We start from the raw sequence: 19,648 nt of genomic DNA on the forward strand, positions 1-19,648 counted from the left end.
GTCTTTCTTTCTAATTTTTCATGCTGCCTTAACCAAATAATCATTCTTGGGTTAATTTCATTAAGCACACACTATAGTAGTGCGTTAACATTTTAGATTTACAAAAACTATTATATTTCACCACTTATGTGGCACTATAAAAATGTAGTCACGTGGCAACATATATGAGATTAATCAGATGAAAACTCTTTAACATAATGGTACAAGGTTAATGATTTAATCACTAATGCTAGTACACTACTACTATTTATAAAATTAATATATTATTTTCTACCGACTACACGATCCTATTTTCAAAACCTAATTATGTGTTTTAGTAAGATTTTGCTAGATCGTCAACCATAATGAATTTCTCATGCTTAAGCAGGAAAAAAATTTAAAAAGGCCAATTAGTTTTTCTTCGCCTAACCTTTTTTCTTATATTTCATACTGCCTTAACCAAAAGTTTCATCATTATTAAATATATATATATATATTTATATATAATAAAAATGGGGGCTCTCTATCTTGTCTGCTATATGGACATTAAAAAAAAAAACAAAAAACAAAGATGGTCCACTTAAAAATTAATCAAATATATATGTGAATTCTTTTATAGGGACTTCACTTTAAGTTCTATTGGTGTGACTCTCAGTGTTCTCGACCCCTGAACAGTTTTCAGAGAGATTTTTTTTATGACCATGTATATTGTAGATATTTAGAACATCCTGCAAAATTTTCAGAAAATTCCGAATAGTTTACAGTACCAAAAACTAGGTTCAAACATGTTATTGCACGCGTGACTAATTTTTTTTATGCGCATGAAAATCAACATGTTTGAACCTAATTTTCGGTACTGTAAATTATTCAGAATTTTCTGAAAATTTGCAGGATGCTCTAAATAGCTACAATATACATGGTCATAAAAAAAATCGCGCCGAAAACTGTTTACGGGTCGAGAAACACTGAGAGCCCCACTGGTAGGGCTTAAAGTGAAGCCCCTATAGAAGAATTGTCCTATATATATATTTATATAATTATAGGAGAATTCTCCCTATCGGTGGGACTCTTCAGTGTTCTCGACCCGTGAATAGTTTTCAGCATGATTTTTTTATGACCGTGTATATTGTAGTTGTTTAGAGTATCCTGCAAATTTTCAGAAAATTCTGAATAATTTACAGTACCGAAAACTAGGTTCAAACATGTTGTTTTCCATGCGCATAAAAAAATTAGTCAAGCGTGCAACATGTTTGAATCTAGTTTTCGGTAATGTAAACTATTCAGAATTTTCTGAAAATTTGCAGGATGTTCTAAATAGCTACAATATACACGGTTATAAAAAAAAATCGCGCCGAAAACTGTTCATAGGTCGAGAACACTGAGAGCCTCACCGGTAGATTTTAAAGTGAAACTACTATAATTATATATATGGGCAATTCTTTAGTCCCTCACTTGCTTTAGAGGGACTAAATCCATCATAGATTTTTAACCATTAGATTTAACTATAAAAATTGTCATCCATCAGATCAATTTATTTTGTAAAAATTTGTTAAAATACCACACTACCCTTAAAAACCTGTAACTGGTTAGAATTTTTTTTCGGTGGGGTCTATTACTCTTTATCAATCAATTGCTTAAAAAAAAAAAACAATCATTCGTCTCTCTTCTTCCCTCACGTCCATCATCTGTGCATGCATTTCCTTCTCACTTCAAAAGACCATATGTGTGTATTTTTGGTTGGGCATTAGATGCATGTTGATTCTTCTTTTGGATATACTCCATGAATCAGTCATTTCTACTGGTTGTAAAATATCTCCATCTCTTTCATTCTCTTGGGTTGGCGGCGACAAGGCGTAGAGCACAGGCACGAGGCTAGAAACGGTGGCTCAACTTTTCCATTACGGTGGGTCGAGTTCTTCGCTAACAGTGGCTAACAGAGCTCTTCGCACGTGATGGTGGCCTTGGGTTAGTTCAAAATAAGGTTTTGTGTGCATTTTTATAATTTGTTTTTATGAATGATGTTCAAATTTTTTCGATATGTTGTTGAAAATGATATATGTATATATATATATATATGTGCATATATATATATATTTATGATTGATGGGGGGAGAGTTAGGATTTTTGGGGAATAAATGAAACATTTCCAGGAAAAAACTTTAAAAAATCTTATAAAACAACTACAAAATATATATCAGTTTTACTTACGTGGTTATTGTTACGTTTCACTCAACATAACATATAAATCACTTGGCGGAAGCACAATGCTTACGTTACCAAAATCATAAATATCTCTCAAATTCATATTAAGTTTACGATCAAGTCATCAACTGTACATATTTTTTTGGATATACTCCATGAATCAGTCATTTCTACTGGTAGTAAAATATCTCCATCTCTTTCATTCTCTTGGGTTGGCGGCGACAAGGCGTAGAGCACAGGCACGTGGCTAGAAACGGTGGCTCAACTTCTCCATTACGGTGGGTCGAGTTCTTCGCTAACGGTGGCTAACAGAGCTCTTCGCACGTGATGGTGTCCTTGGGTTAGTTCAAAATAAGGTTTTGTGTACATTTTTATAATTTATTTTTATGAATGATGTTTAAATTTTTCGATATGTTGTTGAAAATGATATATGTATATATATATATATGCATATATATATATTTATGATTGATGGGGGGAGAGTTAGGATTGTTGGGGAATAAATGAAACATCTCCAGGAAAAAACTTTAAAAAAATCTTATAAAACAACTACAAAATATATATCAGTTTTACTTACGTGGTTATTGTTGCATCTCACTCAACATAACATATAAATCACTTGGCGGAAACATAATGCTTACGTTACCAAAATCGTAAATATCTCTCAAATTCATATTAAGTTTACGATCAAGTCCTCAACTGTACATATTTTTGGACAGGGAATTACTTTTTTGCCCCTACTTTTTATACTCACATCTCCAACAACTTTCTAACCGGTTCACCAAACCGGTCATTGCAAGTCAAAAGCAAATGTGACAAAAAGACTGAGTCCTATAAAATTTGGACAATTGGCAAAAAGCTGGACCCCACACTGAAGGACTGAGTCCTGTGAGGGATTGAAGAATTCGCCATATATATATATATATATAGATTTCTTCTTCTGTTTTTTTGGGGTGAATAATAATTGCAAGGCAAAACCACTTGTTGAAATTTTCATAACATGGATTTTTTTTTTTTTTTTGTACCAAGAAGGTCCCACTTTTTCTTAATTAGCTAGACCAAAAGAAAAGGACAAAACCAAAAACATATAAAATATAAAAATGGACACCTTTTGCAATCACTCGTTTTCTCTCATCTTGCTCATATTCCCGGGAAAATTCTCTTCTTAGGGTATCTTTTGGATTATGGAATGAGCTATTAGTTAGTGATGACTAATCTTTACGCAAATCTTATAGCATTAGAGTAATGATAGGCATGTTGAAGTTACAAAGCTTTATAAATAATATTAATTAATTAATTCTTTTTTAATAAGCTAATAGGGTCATATTGTGCTAGTCAAAAGTGAGTCTTTGGAATCATTGTTTGTGCTTATTGATTATAAATTAAAATACTAATTTCTTTCTCTATACTGCTCGCCCCATTATAAGTTTGAGTTGTCTCTCTTTCTCTCTTATAGGACATAAATATGTTTATTATACCAAACATATATATCCCAAGAGACATAAATTTGGAAAAACTATAGCTAAAATTGATGAGATTCGGTCTAATATATATATGTATCATGTGTCTCCTTTCTTGTGACTCAAAATTAGATGCTTATTGTTTCTTTATGGGTTTCCATTGGCATTTTTGATAGAGTCTCTTATCTGTATATATGCACATATATATATTTATATAGGTTGTCAATCTGAACAAGAAAAAAAAAAGGTAGAGAGACACTTTTTTCTGAGGTTCTTGTTCCACACTGTGTTTGATTTTTTTTTTTAAGTTATTATTAGGTCAAAGTAATACAGTAGGAGATTGAAGATGCCAAGCTTGATGAGGGTTATGACTTTGGAAAAACTATTAATATGAGAGCTTTATGACTAAAGCATCTTATATATTGTTTTAAAAATCACTTGATCAAAATGCCATTTATTAAAGAAAAATTATTGTATTAGTATAGTAGTAGTAGCTAGTACTACGTACTGGCAAAATGGTTCTGATGAAGTCTATCAATTAAGTTTGGTGACCAAATCTTCATGGTGTTTTTTCATTTCATATAATTTCCTTTTTTTAAAGAAAAAAAAAACTGAATGTGATTATGGCATCTATAGATATGGTTCCTGCCAGTAGTGCAAACTTTTATATAATATATATGTATATATATATATATAAATATGTGTTTCTTTGTTGGGTGTGATTCTAGTTCTTTGGTCTTGACACCTGGTCATGATGAACCGCTTTGCTTTTGGGTGATCATGCCCTTGATTGAACTATTATTAATTTGATGTGTTATAAAAATCACAATATATATATATATATTAATTTATAGCTAGCACACCAAGCCATTTTGTTCTTTTTCCTCATGTATTGACATCTTTCAATGTCTTGCTTTTGGATATTTAACACTCAAAGCTGCTTTAATACATATTGCTTGATTATTTAATAGTGTATGGTTTTTCACATATACTCTGGCTGTCACATCTTTTTCTACTTATTTTTAAGTCATCTTTCTGTAGGTGTTTTCTGTTCAATTCTACATATCTCATGCATTGATATATATGGTGGCTATTATATGCTAATTGAACTTGAAATAAAGTTAATTAATACTTTAATAATGTGATTCACGTGGATTCTCAATGCATTACAATTAGAAAATACTAAGAACAAAGACTACTTATTGATTAGTTAAATTTCGCAAAACATAACTAATTTATCTTGATAATCATTATGTTAAGATTCATGTAAGTTTGTTCCTAATATATCATAAGTAGAAAATGCTAAGAATAAATTCAACTTAGTGATTAGTTAAAATTCGTAAAAAACTAACTAATTTGTTTTTGATAATCATCATATTAAGATTCATGTAAGTTCGTTCTCAATGTATTATAAGTAAAATATATCAAGAATAAACACGACTTATTGATTAGTTAAATTCGCAAAAACATATATCTTATATATCTTGATGATAATTACCCTCTTAAGATTCATGTAAGTTCGCTCCTAACTGATTTGTTTTGATAATATTGGATTAAAATTTTATGTGGGCTCTGTTAGAATTTTATATGGACTAATATAATTACAAACATAATTCCATTATCACAATCATTTTCTAGAGTGCCTACGAATAGTTAAAGACCATAATGGGATGGTTAATATTAATCTAATTGCATTTGAAGCACATGGTAGCATCCTAAAGACTATAGGTTGGCTCATTAAACCATAGTGCACCATATCTAATAATATAAGTCCAATAGGCCCAATATACCCCTTAGGATAAGAAGGCATACGAGATATATATATAGAACATATATGTTGTTGAGTAGTGATAAGCATGTGGTTTTGGTAAGGGTTGCTCTCCATAAGTTCTCTCTTGTATTGCGATTTTCTAATTTTGTTTGTGTAGATCGTGAGAGATTCAAAGATGAACATTGGAGACTCAATGTTAGGTATGTTTTATCTATATATATTCAATTCAATACCCTAAATAAAGTTTGATCTTGCAGATTACATGAGCATGGTTTATTGTTATTGATTTCAGAATTGATAATATTATAATGCTCATATGTTAGAAATATTAACAGGCTCATATGTATAAGTGTGTATTAAGGTTGACCCACATAAACGTGATCATTTTGGTAATTGAGTCATTGGGTATTAAAGTGTCATGAGTTAAATGTGTAGATACCGTTGTATTTTTAATTTATTGAGGGGTTAAATTAGAAATATACTAAAAACTAATAAACTATTAGTTTTCTATATATTGGTAGTGGTCTCAAAAAACAAGATGTTACTCTATTCTTTTCTTTTCACGTCAAGGGAGAAAATAAAAAAGAACTTTGTCTTGTATTTTTAGAAGATCATTACCAAATGTTATTTCTAATAATAAACTATGGTACGCTTCTGGTATTTAAATAACATGTTTGTTTATGAAATTGAATATTGAGATTGCATGTTAAATGAGATAATTGTCACGTTAAGATTCATGTAAGTTTATTCTCAAGTACTATTATAAGTAAAAAAAAAATATACTTGGAGTAAACACTTATTAATTAGTTAAGATTGGCAAAAACATAATTAATCTGTCTCCATACATATCATATTAAGATTTATGTGGGTTAGAATAGTGAGTAGTTTTTCGAGTGCATGAGTAGGAACACACATATTTATTAGTGTTGTTAATTAAAACTTATAATAATTTGTTGTCAAGTGATCATGGTGGCTAATGATTTGACAGAAAGCACTAGAAAGAAGGATGAGGAGGTAGAAGCATAATTAATTAATTTGATTAATTATAATATATAAAAACTATATATCCTCTAGCCTTGGAAATTCTTTTGACTGACTTCTAATTGGAAAATAGTAGGGAACAATCATAGATAATAATAATATATAGTTTCTTTACAATGCTTTTCCTATTTTGGGAAATGCAAGGTTTTTTCAGTGAAGAGCAAAATAAACAAACATTGGTTAAAAAAAACCCAAAGAGGGTCATAAAATTAAGTGGTATATTAGTCAAAACTATATTTTATCTTCCTAAAGAAAAAACTATATCAACAATTAATATATATATATATATATACATAATAATTTCAACATGACCATTACTTAGTGCAGCATCATGTTATTATTATTTTTATTTATTTTCTTTGATGAGTTACCTTTTGTTGTATTTTTTCTTAAACTTCATTGATGACTCAACTGACAAAGAGTAAACTTGATTAATTAGGAAATACTATATATATATACCAATAATGCAGATGTTAATTATAATTTAATTACCATCATATTAATTTACAGGCATATTTTTTTTTTGGTCCACCAAGCTTTGGAATAGTTTCTAAACCCTAATAGACAAACTATTAAACTCACCAAGGGAATCCAAACATGCCTTGACAAAAAGGGTTTTTAAATTTTTTTTATCAAAAGCCACTTTAGTACTAAAGAAATGACCTTTTTTTTATTTTTTTATTTTTAAATTTTAATGGCTGCTTAAGGTATGTGTATTTATGTACAATGTAAAAAGTATGTTATGAGTTGAAGAGAATAACATGCCAGTTGGAGGTTATATTCATCTAAATAAAAACTTTTGTCTTTATAGCTACCAATCAGTATATAGAAATTAACTCACTACAAATTAGTACCCCTTTATAGGAATCGAACATGCAATTTGGTCATATTGATTTGCAATTTGAATGGAAAATTAATCAACTAGCTAGCACGAATAATGGGATAATTTTATATATTATAAACTTGGTTATTGAAAAGCTTGCTAAGTTTTGTCAAAAGAGAATTATGATTATTTGTGTATCAAGTTTCGATATAATTTTATATATATATATATATATATATATACCATTGTATCAATAATTCATGTAATGTTATTATCAGTTCACACCAACTTTTTTTTAGTTAATGCACAAGGCTTATTACTAGCTAAAATCTCAGTTTTTTTTTTTACAAGTATAGCATTTAAATTTCTTTTTTTTTTTTTTGCAAAAGTTCCTAACATTACATAATTGTTGCATATTTTTCTCAAATTGTTATCTTTTCGTAAAATGTGACTAAACATGAATGTTAGGAACTAGTGCCACTAAAAAATAAAAAATCGGAGACTTAAATGCTTCAATTTTGAAAAAACAAGAACTTATAGCCGCCAATTTCCATATAATTTGTTTTTTCAAGAATATCAAATACTTTATAATTAACATATAAAAAATATTATTTCTTAGATTTTTTAAGGGACTATTAAATACACAAGTTGTGGTCTACCACTATATATTCTCATATTAACTTTTTTAATTACAAAATTAAGACAAAATATTTTTTTTACAATATAACTATTTTTCTATATTTTTTCTTTACATTATTTAAATATTATATCTTCTTAATTCTTTCAAAAATTGAAGCATTTAAGTCTCTGAACTTTTATTTTTTAGCGGCAATAGTCCCAACATTGATGTTTGGTCCTCATTTTAACGAAAGATAATGATTTGGGGAAAATGTACAACAATTATGTAACGTAAGTGACTTTTGTCAGCAAAAAAAAGATAAGAGACTCAAATGTTACACTTGTAAAAGAATAGAGACTTTAGCCGCTAATAACCCATAGCATAACCATTTTCACACCCTTTTTTTCCCCTTAAATTTTGAAAAAATTAAGCAACAAAAAATCTCACAAAAAACAAAATATAGTTCACTGAATCAAATGCTATCCTTACAGAAAATATAGAGATTAAAGAAGTAAACACTTTCTTTCTTTTTATGATGCAAAATTTATGTGCAAAACCTTATTCTTCTTGTATGATAAGTATTTCACTATTATCATCATGTGTATGAGTTTGTAAATATATATAATATTAAGCTTTTTCCTTTTTATAAGCAAGATTTTATTTGCAGTTGCAGACATAATAATATTTAAAAGAGAAGTATGCCACTTGATTTTATAAAAGATTCATGAACCTGGTAGTATTTATTTATATATAAATATATTTATGGAGAAGAAGAAGATGACTAATATGCTTTTTCTACCAAAGTGGTACTTATATTAATGATGAAATGATATCATATCCTTTGTTGCCAAGTAAACACATACACAGTATACATACATATAACAAATGTCAAAGATTTAGATTGAGAGAAATATATATAAGAAATTTTTTTTTATATGGTTCACTCTATGTTTTACCGACAGGGTTTTTAATGTTTCTCGACCCGTGAATAGTTTTCGATGTAATTTTTTTTCATGACCGTGTATATTGTAACTATTTAAAGCATCCTGCAAATTTTCAGAAAATTCTGAATAATTTACAGTACCGAAAACTAGATTCAAACATATTATTTTCCACGTGCATAAAAAAAATTAGTCACGCGCGCATAAATATATGAAAAAAAAGTCATTATTATTTGACCATTTGTACAATAGAGAAGTTAAATAATCATATTAAAAAATACAAATACAAATACAAATTAAACTACCAGAAGCTAACTGCTATCGAGCTACCAGCCTACAACTATACCCAACTAGATTAATAACCTGATCAACACTTTAATTTGTTGTCCTTCTTATTAAATTAAAAAGAAAAAAAAAAAGCCTTCTGATTCTTTTCTCAAAAAGGCATTTTGTGGTCATGTTGTGGTCCGAACCTAAAATATTGTAAAGAAAAACTCCACCCAACAACCCAATAAAAAGCTCCACCAAAGTGAGGAAAAAAGCATCTTCTTCTTCTTCTTCTTCTTCAAAAGCCATAGTATTGGAACTGTGTAGAGCCATAAGAAGAGCCACTGTTCATCACAAACTGTCCTGATCTTACTGTTCCATTAATGTCTTCTTCTTCTTCTTCTTCTTCATGCAACTCTTCAAGCTACAAAAACCACCACACATATGACATATATATATATATATATATGCATGCACACACAACAAACTCTTTTACTTAACCAAAGATTATTATTATTCATAATAAACATAAACTTAATTAATATAAGAAGAAAAACCACACTCAAATATTACATATATATATATATATATATATACATACCCAGAGCTCTTCTTCGTCTTCATCTCTGATTGAACATGCAGCCTTAGGAATCTCACCAGGCTCGTCGTTGCGTGCGAATCTGCCACGTATGCGGGGTCTATTGTCGGCTAGTGTTTTTCGACATGCATACTTTGTATATATACACACAAAAAAGTCAAATTACAAATTAGTCACTCTTATTTAGAATTCAACACGTATATTTATATGAATTTCTTTTGTACGGGCTTACATCTTTTATATTTTCCTATATCCAGGTGAATCAAGATTCTCAGTTAAATTAGTGTATAATGTATCAAATCAATTTAACTGTGATATCTTGTATTAAAATCTAATTTGTTGTGAAATGACAATAACTTTTTTATAAATAAAATATTAAATATGAAGTGTCACAATTATATTGATTTGATACAGTATGAGATACACTAATTTGACAAAAGATTTTGATTCATGGCGAATAGTTTCAGCGTAATTTTTTTTATGATTATGTTTATTTTAATTATTTATAGCATCTTACAAATTTTTAAAAAATCCTAAATAATTTACAATATCAAAAATAAAATTTTGTAAACATGACTAATTTTTTATACTGATAAAAAACAACATACTTAAAACTAATTTTACATTGTAAATTATTCTTAATTTTCTCAAAATTTGTAGATGCCATAGATAACTACCCTACGTACTAACATAAAAATTTGCACTGAAAAAAAATACCTTTTTTTACAATAAAAACACCCTATATATACAAAGCTAAGCAAAAAGATAATGATATTTGAAAAAAAAAAAAAAGTTGATGATAAATAAAGTTTCTTTTTCATTATTTAACTGTTAATTTTATACATAATAATATATTCTATTACCTTAATAGTCTTGTTGAAGTTTCTTAGAGTTCTTTTGGCTCTGTACTTTGAAATCTTCTCTTTCCTTTCTTCTGCACTGTATCTCCCCACTTTGAAGTTATTAGCTTCCTCCATGAACGAACTCTCTGAAGCTAAAGGACTCGAGAATGATCTCTGGGTTGTTCTAGCTGCTCCGAAATTCTTCATAAAAAAATAAAAATTTGATCTTTATATACATATATATGTATATATATGCATGGTATGAAGAAAACAGAGGAAATTGATTCTGACCTGTAAATCTCCAGTGCTACAAACCCTTCTCATTTGACCACTTAAGAAACCGTTGTCAATCTCAGGAGAGCTCAAGGCTTGATGTTGGTGATGATGATGAGTTTGAAAATTTGATGACTCCATGAGAGAATCAAACTGAGGTGAGAATGAAAAACCAGGTTTTCCATCAAAGGAGTTACTGCTTAAACTCCTCTGAATATACTTCGTAACATTGTTATCTGATGAAGATGAACAGAGACCACCAAAGTTATTGTTACCATAATAACCATTCTCGAAACCCATTTGACATTCCTCGGTTTTGACACTGAAAGAATCCAAACCAGAGAAATTGATTCCGAACCCATTTGAGAGGTTTTGGTTCTGTAATTGGGTTGTGGTTATTGTTGGAGAGTGATAAAGGTTTAAGCTTTGTAACTTGTGAGATGGAGGAGAAGAAGATGAGAGTATTGAAGAGGAGATTTGGTCGAGAGAATGAGATTCCTCAACTGGGTTTTGCTGAGTTTGATGATTGTTATGGTCTGAGCAAGCTTGGAAAATATCAATGGCGGAATCTGAGAAAGGAGAGAATTCTTCGCTGAAGAACAAGTCTGGTTCCGAAGAAACCACTTCTGCTGGGCTTGAATGATTGAAGAAAGAGCCATCGTATATGAAGAGATCAGAGGACATTGACACCCAAATATTTTTTTGCTTAATTCAAACCCAGAAATTAAAAAAAAATTTATACGAACAAAATAAATAAGAAGAAGAAAACAAAAACCAAAAGCTCTTGCTTTTTTTTGGTTCTTCTGTGATTTTTTTTTCTTTTGGGTTATTCGAACAAGTGTTGAAATGGTGGCCTGAAAACTGTACTGACAATTTGAGCTCTCATTTACTATTAATGGAGTCTCGAGAAAGAAGACAAAGGAAAACTCTCTCTCTTTCTTTCTCTCTCTAAAATTTAGTTCGAAACAATGCAGAGAGAGTTAGTTCAATACTTATGGCTTCAGCAGCTCATGTCATGTATATATATAAAAATAAATATATACGACTTTATATAACTTCCCCAGAATTTCTCATATTTGCAAAATTTACCCCTATAGTTTGTAAAAATGCCAATTTACGTCTACTATTTTGTGAAAAATATCAGTATCATATGAGTCTAATTCTTTTTGGTATTTTAGTCCAAAAGTATCATTCGAAGGTATAATAAGTAATAAATAACAATGCTAAGTGCCAATCTTATTAATTATCCTAATATTTTTTTAATTGAAAAATGAGAACTCCCATGTTATAAGAATTGGGATCTTTAGACCTATTTAATATAATAAATTTACGAAGAAAAAAAGAGACACCTAATTGTTTATGTTAAAATTATAGTGATACATTTTGTACAAAAAAAAATTACACATTTAAAATGAAATGAAATAATCATTACTACCCCCACTAGTTATATTTGACTTCTATTTTATAACTATTAAGCTTGAATTATTTTTGTTTAAAAATATATAATTTTATTTTGGCTCATTATGTTCTTATACATTATCCTTCATATTTTATATTTATGCAAGCAATCGTACAATACACATTTATTTAATTTTATTTTTAAAAAATATTATGTTTTTATAATTGTCTTATACATATTAAATAAATAACATTATATATAAAAGAATGACATAAATATATTAAAAAAAATTAACTCAAAATATTGTTTGTGGTTTTTTTAAAGTATTAATAATAATATGATAATTTTTTAGATCATAAACTACATTATTTAAGGTATAAAATATTCATGATATTATTCAAATCACACTTCAATGATTGAAGAATAACCTTGCTTATTGTTAATAGAAAATAAATATTATTTTAATTTCTTATGTAGTTATCTAATTATGTTATTTGTACACACACAATTGGAGAAAAAACTTGTTTAATATGAATATATATTTATGTAAATTATACCATGTTTTTTTAAAAATATAAATGATAAATTTTTTAATAAAAATTAATATTGCGTATTATAATAACAATATTTATAATATTTAAATTTATATTAATATAATTATTAAATATTTAGTTTTGTATTAAATATTATTATTATTTATATTAAATATTATTGTAATAATGATATTTTATAATATTTGAATTTATATTAGTATAATTAATAAATATTTAATTTTAATTAGTATTAAAGGTATATTCGGTTAAATATTTATAATATTTTGTTAAAATTAAAAAAACATGTTAAAACAAAAAAAAAAAGTTAAATACACATTTTTTATGCGAAGAGATTTCTTACAAGTTTTATATAGAGTTATTCGTACTCTTTTTGGGTCCAAATTTGTAAGTATCTTTTTATTCTTTTTTTTTTCAAAATAAAATAAAAATAAAAACAAAATGATGATGTATAATTTTATATTTTTATTGTGGTATAACAAATTTATTTTAAATTATTTTAAATTTATGGTAACGTATATAATTTTTTAGAATGATATATTTGTTATTTGTATTATAGTTTGTAATTATTTTAAATCTATGTTAATATATATTTTAAATTTTATAATATAAAATTTTATCAGTATGGTATACTTATTTTTAGATATATGATATGGTATTTGAGATTTGACCAATCATCTTTGATTTTTTTTTTTTATTTTAACTTGGTATATGATTTTATTAATATTATATATCTATTTTATATATATTATATGGTATATTGGTCATTCTTATTTTAAATTTGAATTTACTTATATTTATTTTAATTTAATGTTTATGATTTTATTAGTATAATGTTGTGTTGTGGTATATCATAGTTAAAGATTATTTAAATTCATGTTTGCATTTTTTATATTTTCCTTTGTATTAAAATTGATACAATCAACATGATATATACGTTTTTCTATGTCATAATATATCATAGCTGCAATTTTCTTTTACAATTATGTGTAATTTATTTTTAAATAATATATGTTTTTTTGCAAAAAATTAATATGTATATTTTATGTATTATGGTATATCATATTTTATTTTAATTACATTTAAGTGATAATTATATGTTTTAATGAAATATATTTTGTTATCTTTTAAGTCACTTTGAAACTATTTTACCTCAAAAGTCAATATATGTATTTTTTTTTTTTCTATTTATGGCATTTTTTTAAATTGTTTTACAAAAATATGGATATTTAACTTTTCTATTATTTTATGGCTTTTTTATTCGAAAGTTCATATTTATGGAATTTTCTTTCCCATAAATTTAAAAAAATATATAATTATGTCATATTTCTAATGATAGTTATGTTTTCTTTGATTTTGAAAGTAATTTTATTTCTTTTTTTCTCTCTTTTTTTTCCTTATTTTTTTCTCCATTTTTTTCTTAATCTTTTTTTCTTCTTCTTTTTTTCATTTGTTTTCCTTCTCTTTTTTATACTTATTATTTTCTCCTTCTATTTTTATTTTTTCACATATATTTTAATATTACTTATTTATTTTATTATTTATTATAAATTATTACTGTCATTTTTTTTTTACAATTTTTTCTACTATATATAAACAAATTCAAAATAATTTTTTTGGCTTTTCTTTTTATAGTAATCCTGATAGGAACATCCAAATTTGGAAATAATAAAAAGATATGAAAATGTGAATGAGTAACCAGTTACCTTGATTAGAACATTCAAATCTGGAAAAAAAAAATGATGAAAATATGAATGGGTAACAGGTTATGAAAAAAAAACATTTTATATGAAAATTAGAATAGGTAACCAATAACCCTAATAGGAACATCCAAACTTGGAAAGAAAACAAAATGAAAACGTGAATGAGTAACTTGTTACTCTAATGGGAACATTAAAATCTATATATGTATAAATATTTATATATATATATAAAGAATAAAAATGTGAATGAGCAACTTGTGGGTTTAGTGGGAATGTCCAAATCTTGAAGAAGAAAAAAATGAGATATGAAAACTTGAATAGGTAACCAGTAACACTTATAGGAGCATCCAAATTTGGAAATAAAAAAAAAATGAAAACGCGAATGAGCTTTCAGTTACCCTAATGAAAACTCTTAAAAAAAATATGATATGAAAACGTGAATGAGTAACCAATTACTATGATAGGAATATCCAAATATGAACAAAAAAAATCATAAATAAAAATGTGAAAGTAATTAGTTGATTAACCCGGACAAGGAAAAAAATACTCATGAACTTTAGAAAAACGTAAAAGCATAAACAAGAACAAAAGAATTGATTTGATTTATATATATAGTAAAAAAAAAAAGTACATTAGTAAAAAATGATAATAAATAATGAAATAATTTGAGTTGAAGGAGAGGCGACTGAATAGAAGGCTCTCCAAAAAGGTTCGACGAAACAAGGAGGAGAAAGAAAATGTCACACAAAAGAGAAGTTGAAGAGGTGAAAACTAAAAACAGTAAAGTGAAAATGTATATGTAATTTTGAATTGTAACACTAAATCACAAAAAAAAAAAAAATTAAACAATATAAAATAATACAATAGATTAAGTTCTCTTTTTAAAATACTAAACCAATATTGTATAATATAATAGGGCTTTATATTAACACTCCCGAATTTGATTAAGACACCCCCTTTTATTTTTTTTTCTTATTTTTTATATTATAAAAAATACATATAGATAATATATGTTTTAAAAATTTAAATAAAAAATAAAAAATTAAAATATATATCAAAACTTACTCACGTAAAAGTTTTTCTAAAAAAATATGAAAACAAGATAAAATTAAATTATTGAAATTAACAAAAAAAAAAAAGAATGTTAAAAAATACATTTAAAAAGTGTTTAAGAAATAATTAAAAAAAATTAATTAATGGGGTGCCATATATATTATTGAGATGCAAACATAATGCTCATAAAATTGATATAAAAATAATCAAATAAAAAAATTGAAATCACTAAGATAAATTCCTGATTTAAATAAATTTAATGGGATTATGGCTGCAAAACTATTTGAGTAGTTACAATTCTTGCAGTTAAATACCTATATAAAAATTTTGACTACAAAACTATTCAAGTAGTTACAATTATTGCAGTTAATTGCAAGATTTGTAACTAATTGAATAATTTTGCCGCTATTATCCCAAACTTAATTAAAAGTAAAATTATGCCATAAATCAATTTTTATAAAAAAAAAATATGATAAACTGAATTCATAAACTTGAAAATTCTTAAAAAAAAAAGCCATAAAATAAGTTTCTTGAAAAAAAAAAATAACCATATTTTTATAAACTTGTTAAAAAAATCCATAAAACATGTAATTTCCCAAATAATTTTGAAGTGAAACAATAATTTATGAAAATGCTAGAGATTATCGCGGATACACAGATAGAGTTCATATATAATTATTTAATGTTATAAGATTCATCCGAATTAGATGTGTTTCTCAAAACTATAGTCAAACAAAATAAATCCAAAGGAATATATACAAGGGATATTTCAGATATAAATATCTAAATTTCTTAATTTTATACACTTATGTATTCAAATTATTTTTTTTGGTAACAAAAATACTTAACGTTATACTTTTACTGCAGTCGTCACTACCATCTCCGTTAACTAGTGATGTGACTAATTATGATGACATGTGATTTAAAAAAATAAGAAAAAAAATTAATAATAGTAAATAAATAAATATAATTAATTAAAAAAAATCAAAACTAAAATAATCAATCAATCTTGTCGTTCTCTAATTTTAAAAAGAGAAAATACCAATTTAACCTATGTTGTTTTTTTCCAATACGCGGGCTCCCGTTTTTGTTAAATAATAATTCAGACCTTATGTGTTTACAAAATTAATCAAAATAGTATCTTATACCCAATTTTAGTAAAAAAAAATTCAAATATAATCTTTCATTCTCAGTTTCTCGACCACTTTCTCTGCTTCTCTAAACTCATCGCATTACTAACAACTCAATAATTGATCTTATTATTGAAAATATTTTGACCAAAATTGGGTGTAGGGTACTATTTTGATTTATTTTGTAAAATACAAGATCTGAATTGTTATTTAACAAAACATAAGAATCGTTCGCGTATTCGGAAAAAATACAGGGGCCAGAGGACAAGAAAGTCACAGGATAATGGACGACTATAAAAAGACAAGAGAGGTTTGAAGAAAGGGATGGGAAAAACAAACATTTGAATTATTCTCTCATAAGCGATATTTTACGACTAGTAATATTCTCTCTAATCAAATCAGCTGAACCATTCAATCGAATTAGATCGGACTCTCTAGCGCCGCCGTCACTATTACCTTCACTATTACTCATCTTTTACTATTGGTTATTTTACAATCATATTGTTTTATTGTTTATTTTATTACGATCCAATTGACTTGAGTGTCGGAGTTCATTTGGCTGACACTCCACCGGTGCTCCCAGTTGAACTCTTGCCTCGTTCTTTGTTCTTGACAGGTTGCTAGTGCCTAAATTAATCAATTGTAAGAAATCGCATCTACAATTATAAATAAGAAATTTTATTATTCTCAAAGTATATTTTGAGAGTATTCATTGGAGATATTTATATATTATAAAATATTTTGAATATATTTTTTAGTAGGGAAAAAGAGAAGTTAGAAATCAATATAACAATGTTTTGAAGGATGAAGAGTAGACACCAAATGTAGCTTTGTACTGAAACTCTATGTAAACATATATGTAAAATGGATCATTTATTGGATACCTCTTTTACCCATTTTTAGCTTTTTTTTTTTCTGATTGGGGTAATACACCTCTCCTCTAAGATAGTTAGTGGACAAACAACATGAATACTAAAATGATATAATCCCATAAATTATATCACATCGACAAAATTTGGCTCTTAATAAATAAATTGGTGTATTAATAGTACCGCATTAAAGTAATATGAATATGATAACTACAATAATTTTATGTAATAAATTGGTGGGTTTTTATATATAATATATTAGAATCTCAATATTTCTTTAAAAAGCTTATCATTTCTAATATGTAATAGGTAGACATTTTATCTAATTGACAAACCAAAAAACTCAATAATAATAATATAGCTACTGAACACCATACGCTGCCCAACACTTTGATGCACCATAAAATAATTAGTTAAATTTAATGTCGTGTCCATTTATGTGAATGTTTCTTATTTAGTTAATATTGATTAATTCAATAAATTTTTAATAATTTAAATTCCTATACTATTAAATAATTTATAAAAAAAATTATATCTTCTTGGACCTTGTATTTTTTTACATTATTTGTTTGGACCATGTATTTTGATAAATTATTTTTTAGACTTTTTATTTTTTAAAATTATTCAAATAGACTATTAAATCCGATTTTGGTCAAAGTTTTTTGAACTAAAATTATAAATAATTTATCAAAGTAACTGTAGCACTCTAGTTACTCCAAGACCGTTACTATGGACTTTAAATAGTGTTTAACATGCTAAACGAGTCATTATGTTATAAACGTGCATCTAGGTGTTATTAATAGGCAGGATGAAAATCTCGATCAAAATGAATTGATATATTTTATTTAAAACATTAAACTATACATGGGCCCATAAAAGTATTTACAAAATTATTTACTAACCAAAATGGTCATTACAGTGTAAAAGTTACAATCCGCCGACCTAAGCAGAAAAAATAGGGTTAAACCATAGTTCCCTTGAAAAACACCTTGGTCGTGGTGATCAAGCGGCCGCATATGTACACATCGCCACCTAAGCTCTCCGCTCAAGGTTGGGTGAGCTTTTCTTTCTCTTTACCTGCACCACATAACACCCATGAGCCAAGACTCAGCGAGAAAACTTATTACTGCATGTATACAATATAAATAACTCGTTCTGGGGCTTGCAACCCTAATCAAATGGTGACTAATGAGTCACTCCCTAGGTAGGTGACTAATGAGTCACTCTCTGGATAGGTGACTAATGAGTCACACTCTAGGTAGGTGACTAATGAGTCACACTCTGAGGCTCCACACCCTAAGCCATGTGACATTTCAGTCACTTGAGCCTTTTTTTGGCCTTGACTCTATGTAACTAGCCTTTAGACTAGACCAACGCTTTAGTTTTCTTCGACCTATAGGTCGGTCAAGCATTTAATGCTCATGTTGATTAGATCTAATCATTTCAGCCTATGTTAAACACATTAATACCGCTCTTGACTCTTAAGCCAATATCATACGACCAGTGCTCCGTACTACTGTCGATCATGACTAATAAGTCAAGACTTCACGACCAGTACTAATACCAATGTCGATTCAGACTAATAAGTCAGTGCCATTCACAAATAAGCAAAGCTGATAGGCATTTACAATGCAATCAATGTTCATATATAGAGCACTCAACATGCCTCATCAATAACCATGCATGTCACATAATGGGTGCAGTTTTCTTACCTCTGGTTCGGGCGTGAAATAATAAAAGAACAACCCTTGAGAACGATCGGTCCTTAAGTCCCTTAGCGGTCACCTAGTCATAACCAAATATGAAATCCCATTAATAAAATAAATCATAAAAAGTTCATGGTCTAAAACCTCGCTCCCGGAACCTTGAATCCTACTAAAATGGTTAGGAGATTCGATCTCGAGCCTTAGGAAATGAAAACCCGCGCCTAAAACTCTTGAAAACCCATCCTGGCACAAAAGGGAGGGGCGAGCCGTGACTTGCCCCCTAGGGCCGCGACGCGCCCCCAAGACAGAGAGCCTCTGTCTAGGGTACCAGGGGCAGGTCACGACTTGACCCAATGGGTCACGACGCGCCTGCTAGACAGAGCCTAGGGGAGGCTCTGGAATGGATTCAAGTCGCAACTTG

The 19,648-nt window shown here is 27.8% G+C and overlaps 1 protein-coding gene across 1 annotated transcript; it reads right to left on the reverse strand.

Moving 5' to 3' along the window:
• Positions 1-9,073: 9,073 nt before the first annotated feature.
• On the reverse strand, positions 9,074-11,777 carry LOC133834074 (uncharacterized). Its single transcript, XM_062263583.1, has 4 exons — positions 10,835-11,777; positions 10,565-10,744; positions 9,705-9,833; positions 9,074-9,527 (listed from the first exon to the last, which is right to left on the reverse strand). The coding sequence occupies exons 1-4, from the start codon at positions 11,498-11,500 to the stop codon at positions 9,402-9,404; spliced, it is 1,101 nt and encodes a 366-aa protein (XP_062119567.1). The 5' UTR covers positions 11,501-11,777; the 3' UTR covers positions 9,074-9,401.
• Between the last annotated feature and the right edge of the window lie 7,871 nt (positions 11,778-19,648).

Source organism: Humulus lupulus, chromosome 5, assembly GCF_963169125.1.
Source record: "Humulus lupulus chromosome 5, drHumLupu1.1, whole genome shotgun sequence".
NCBI lineage: Eukaryota > Viridiplantae > Streptophyta > Magnoliopsida > Rosales > Cannabaceae > Humulus > Humulus lupulus.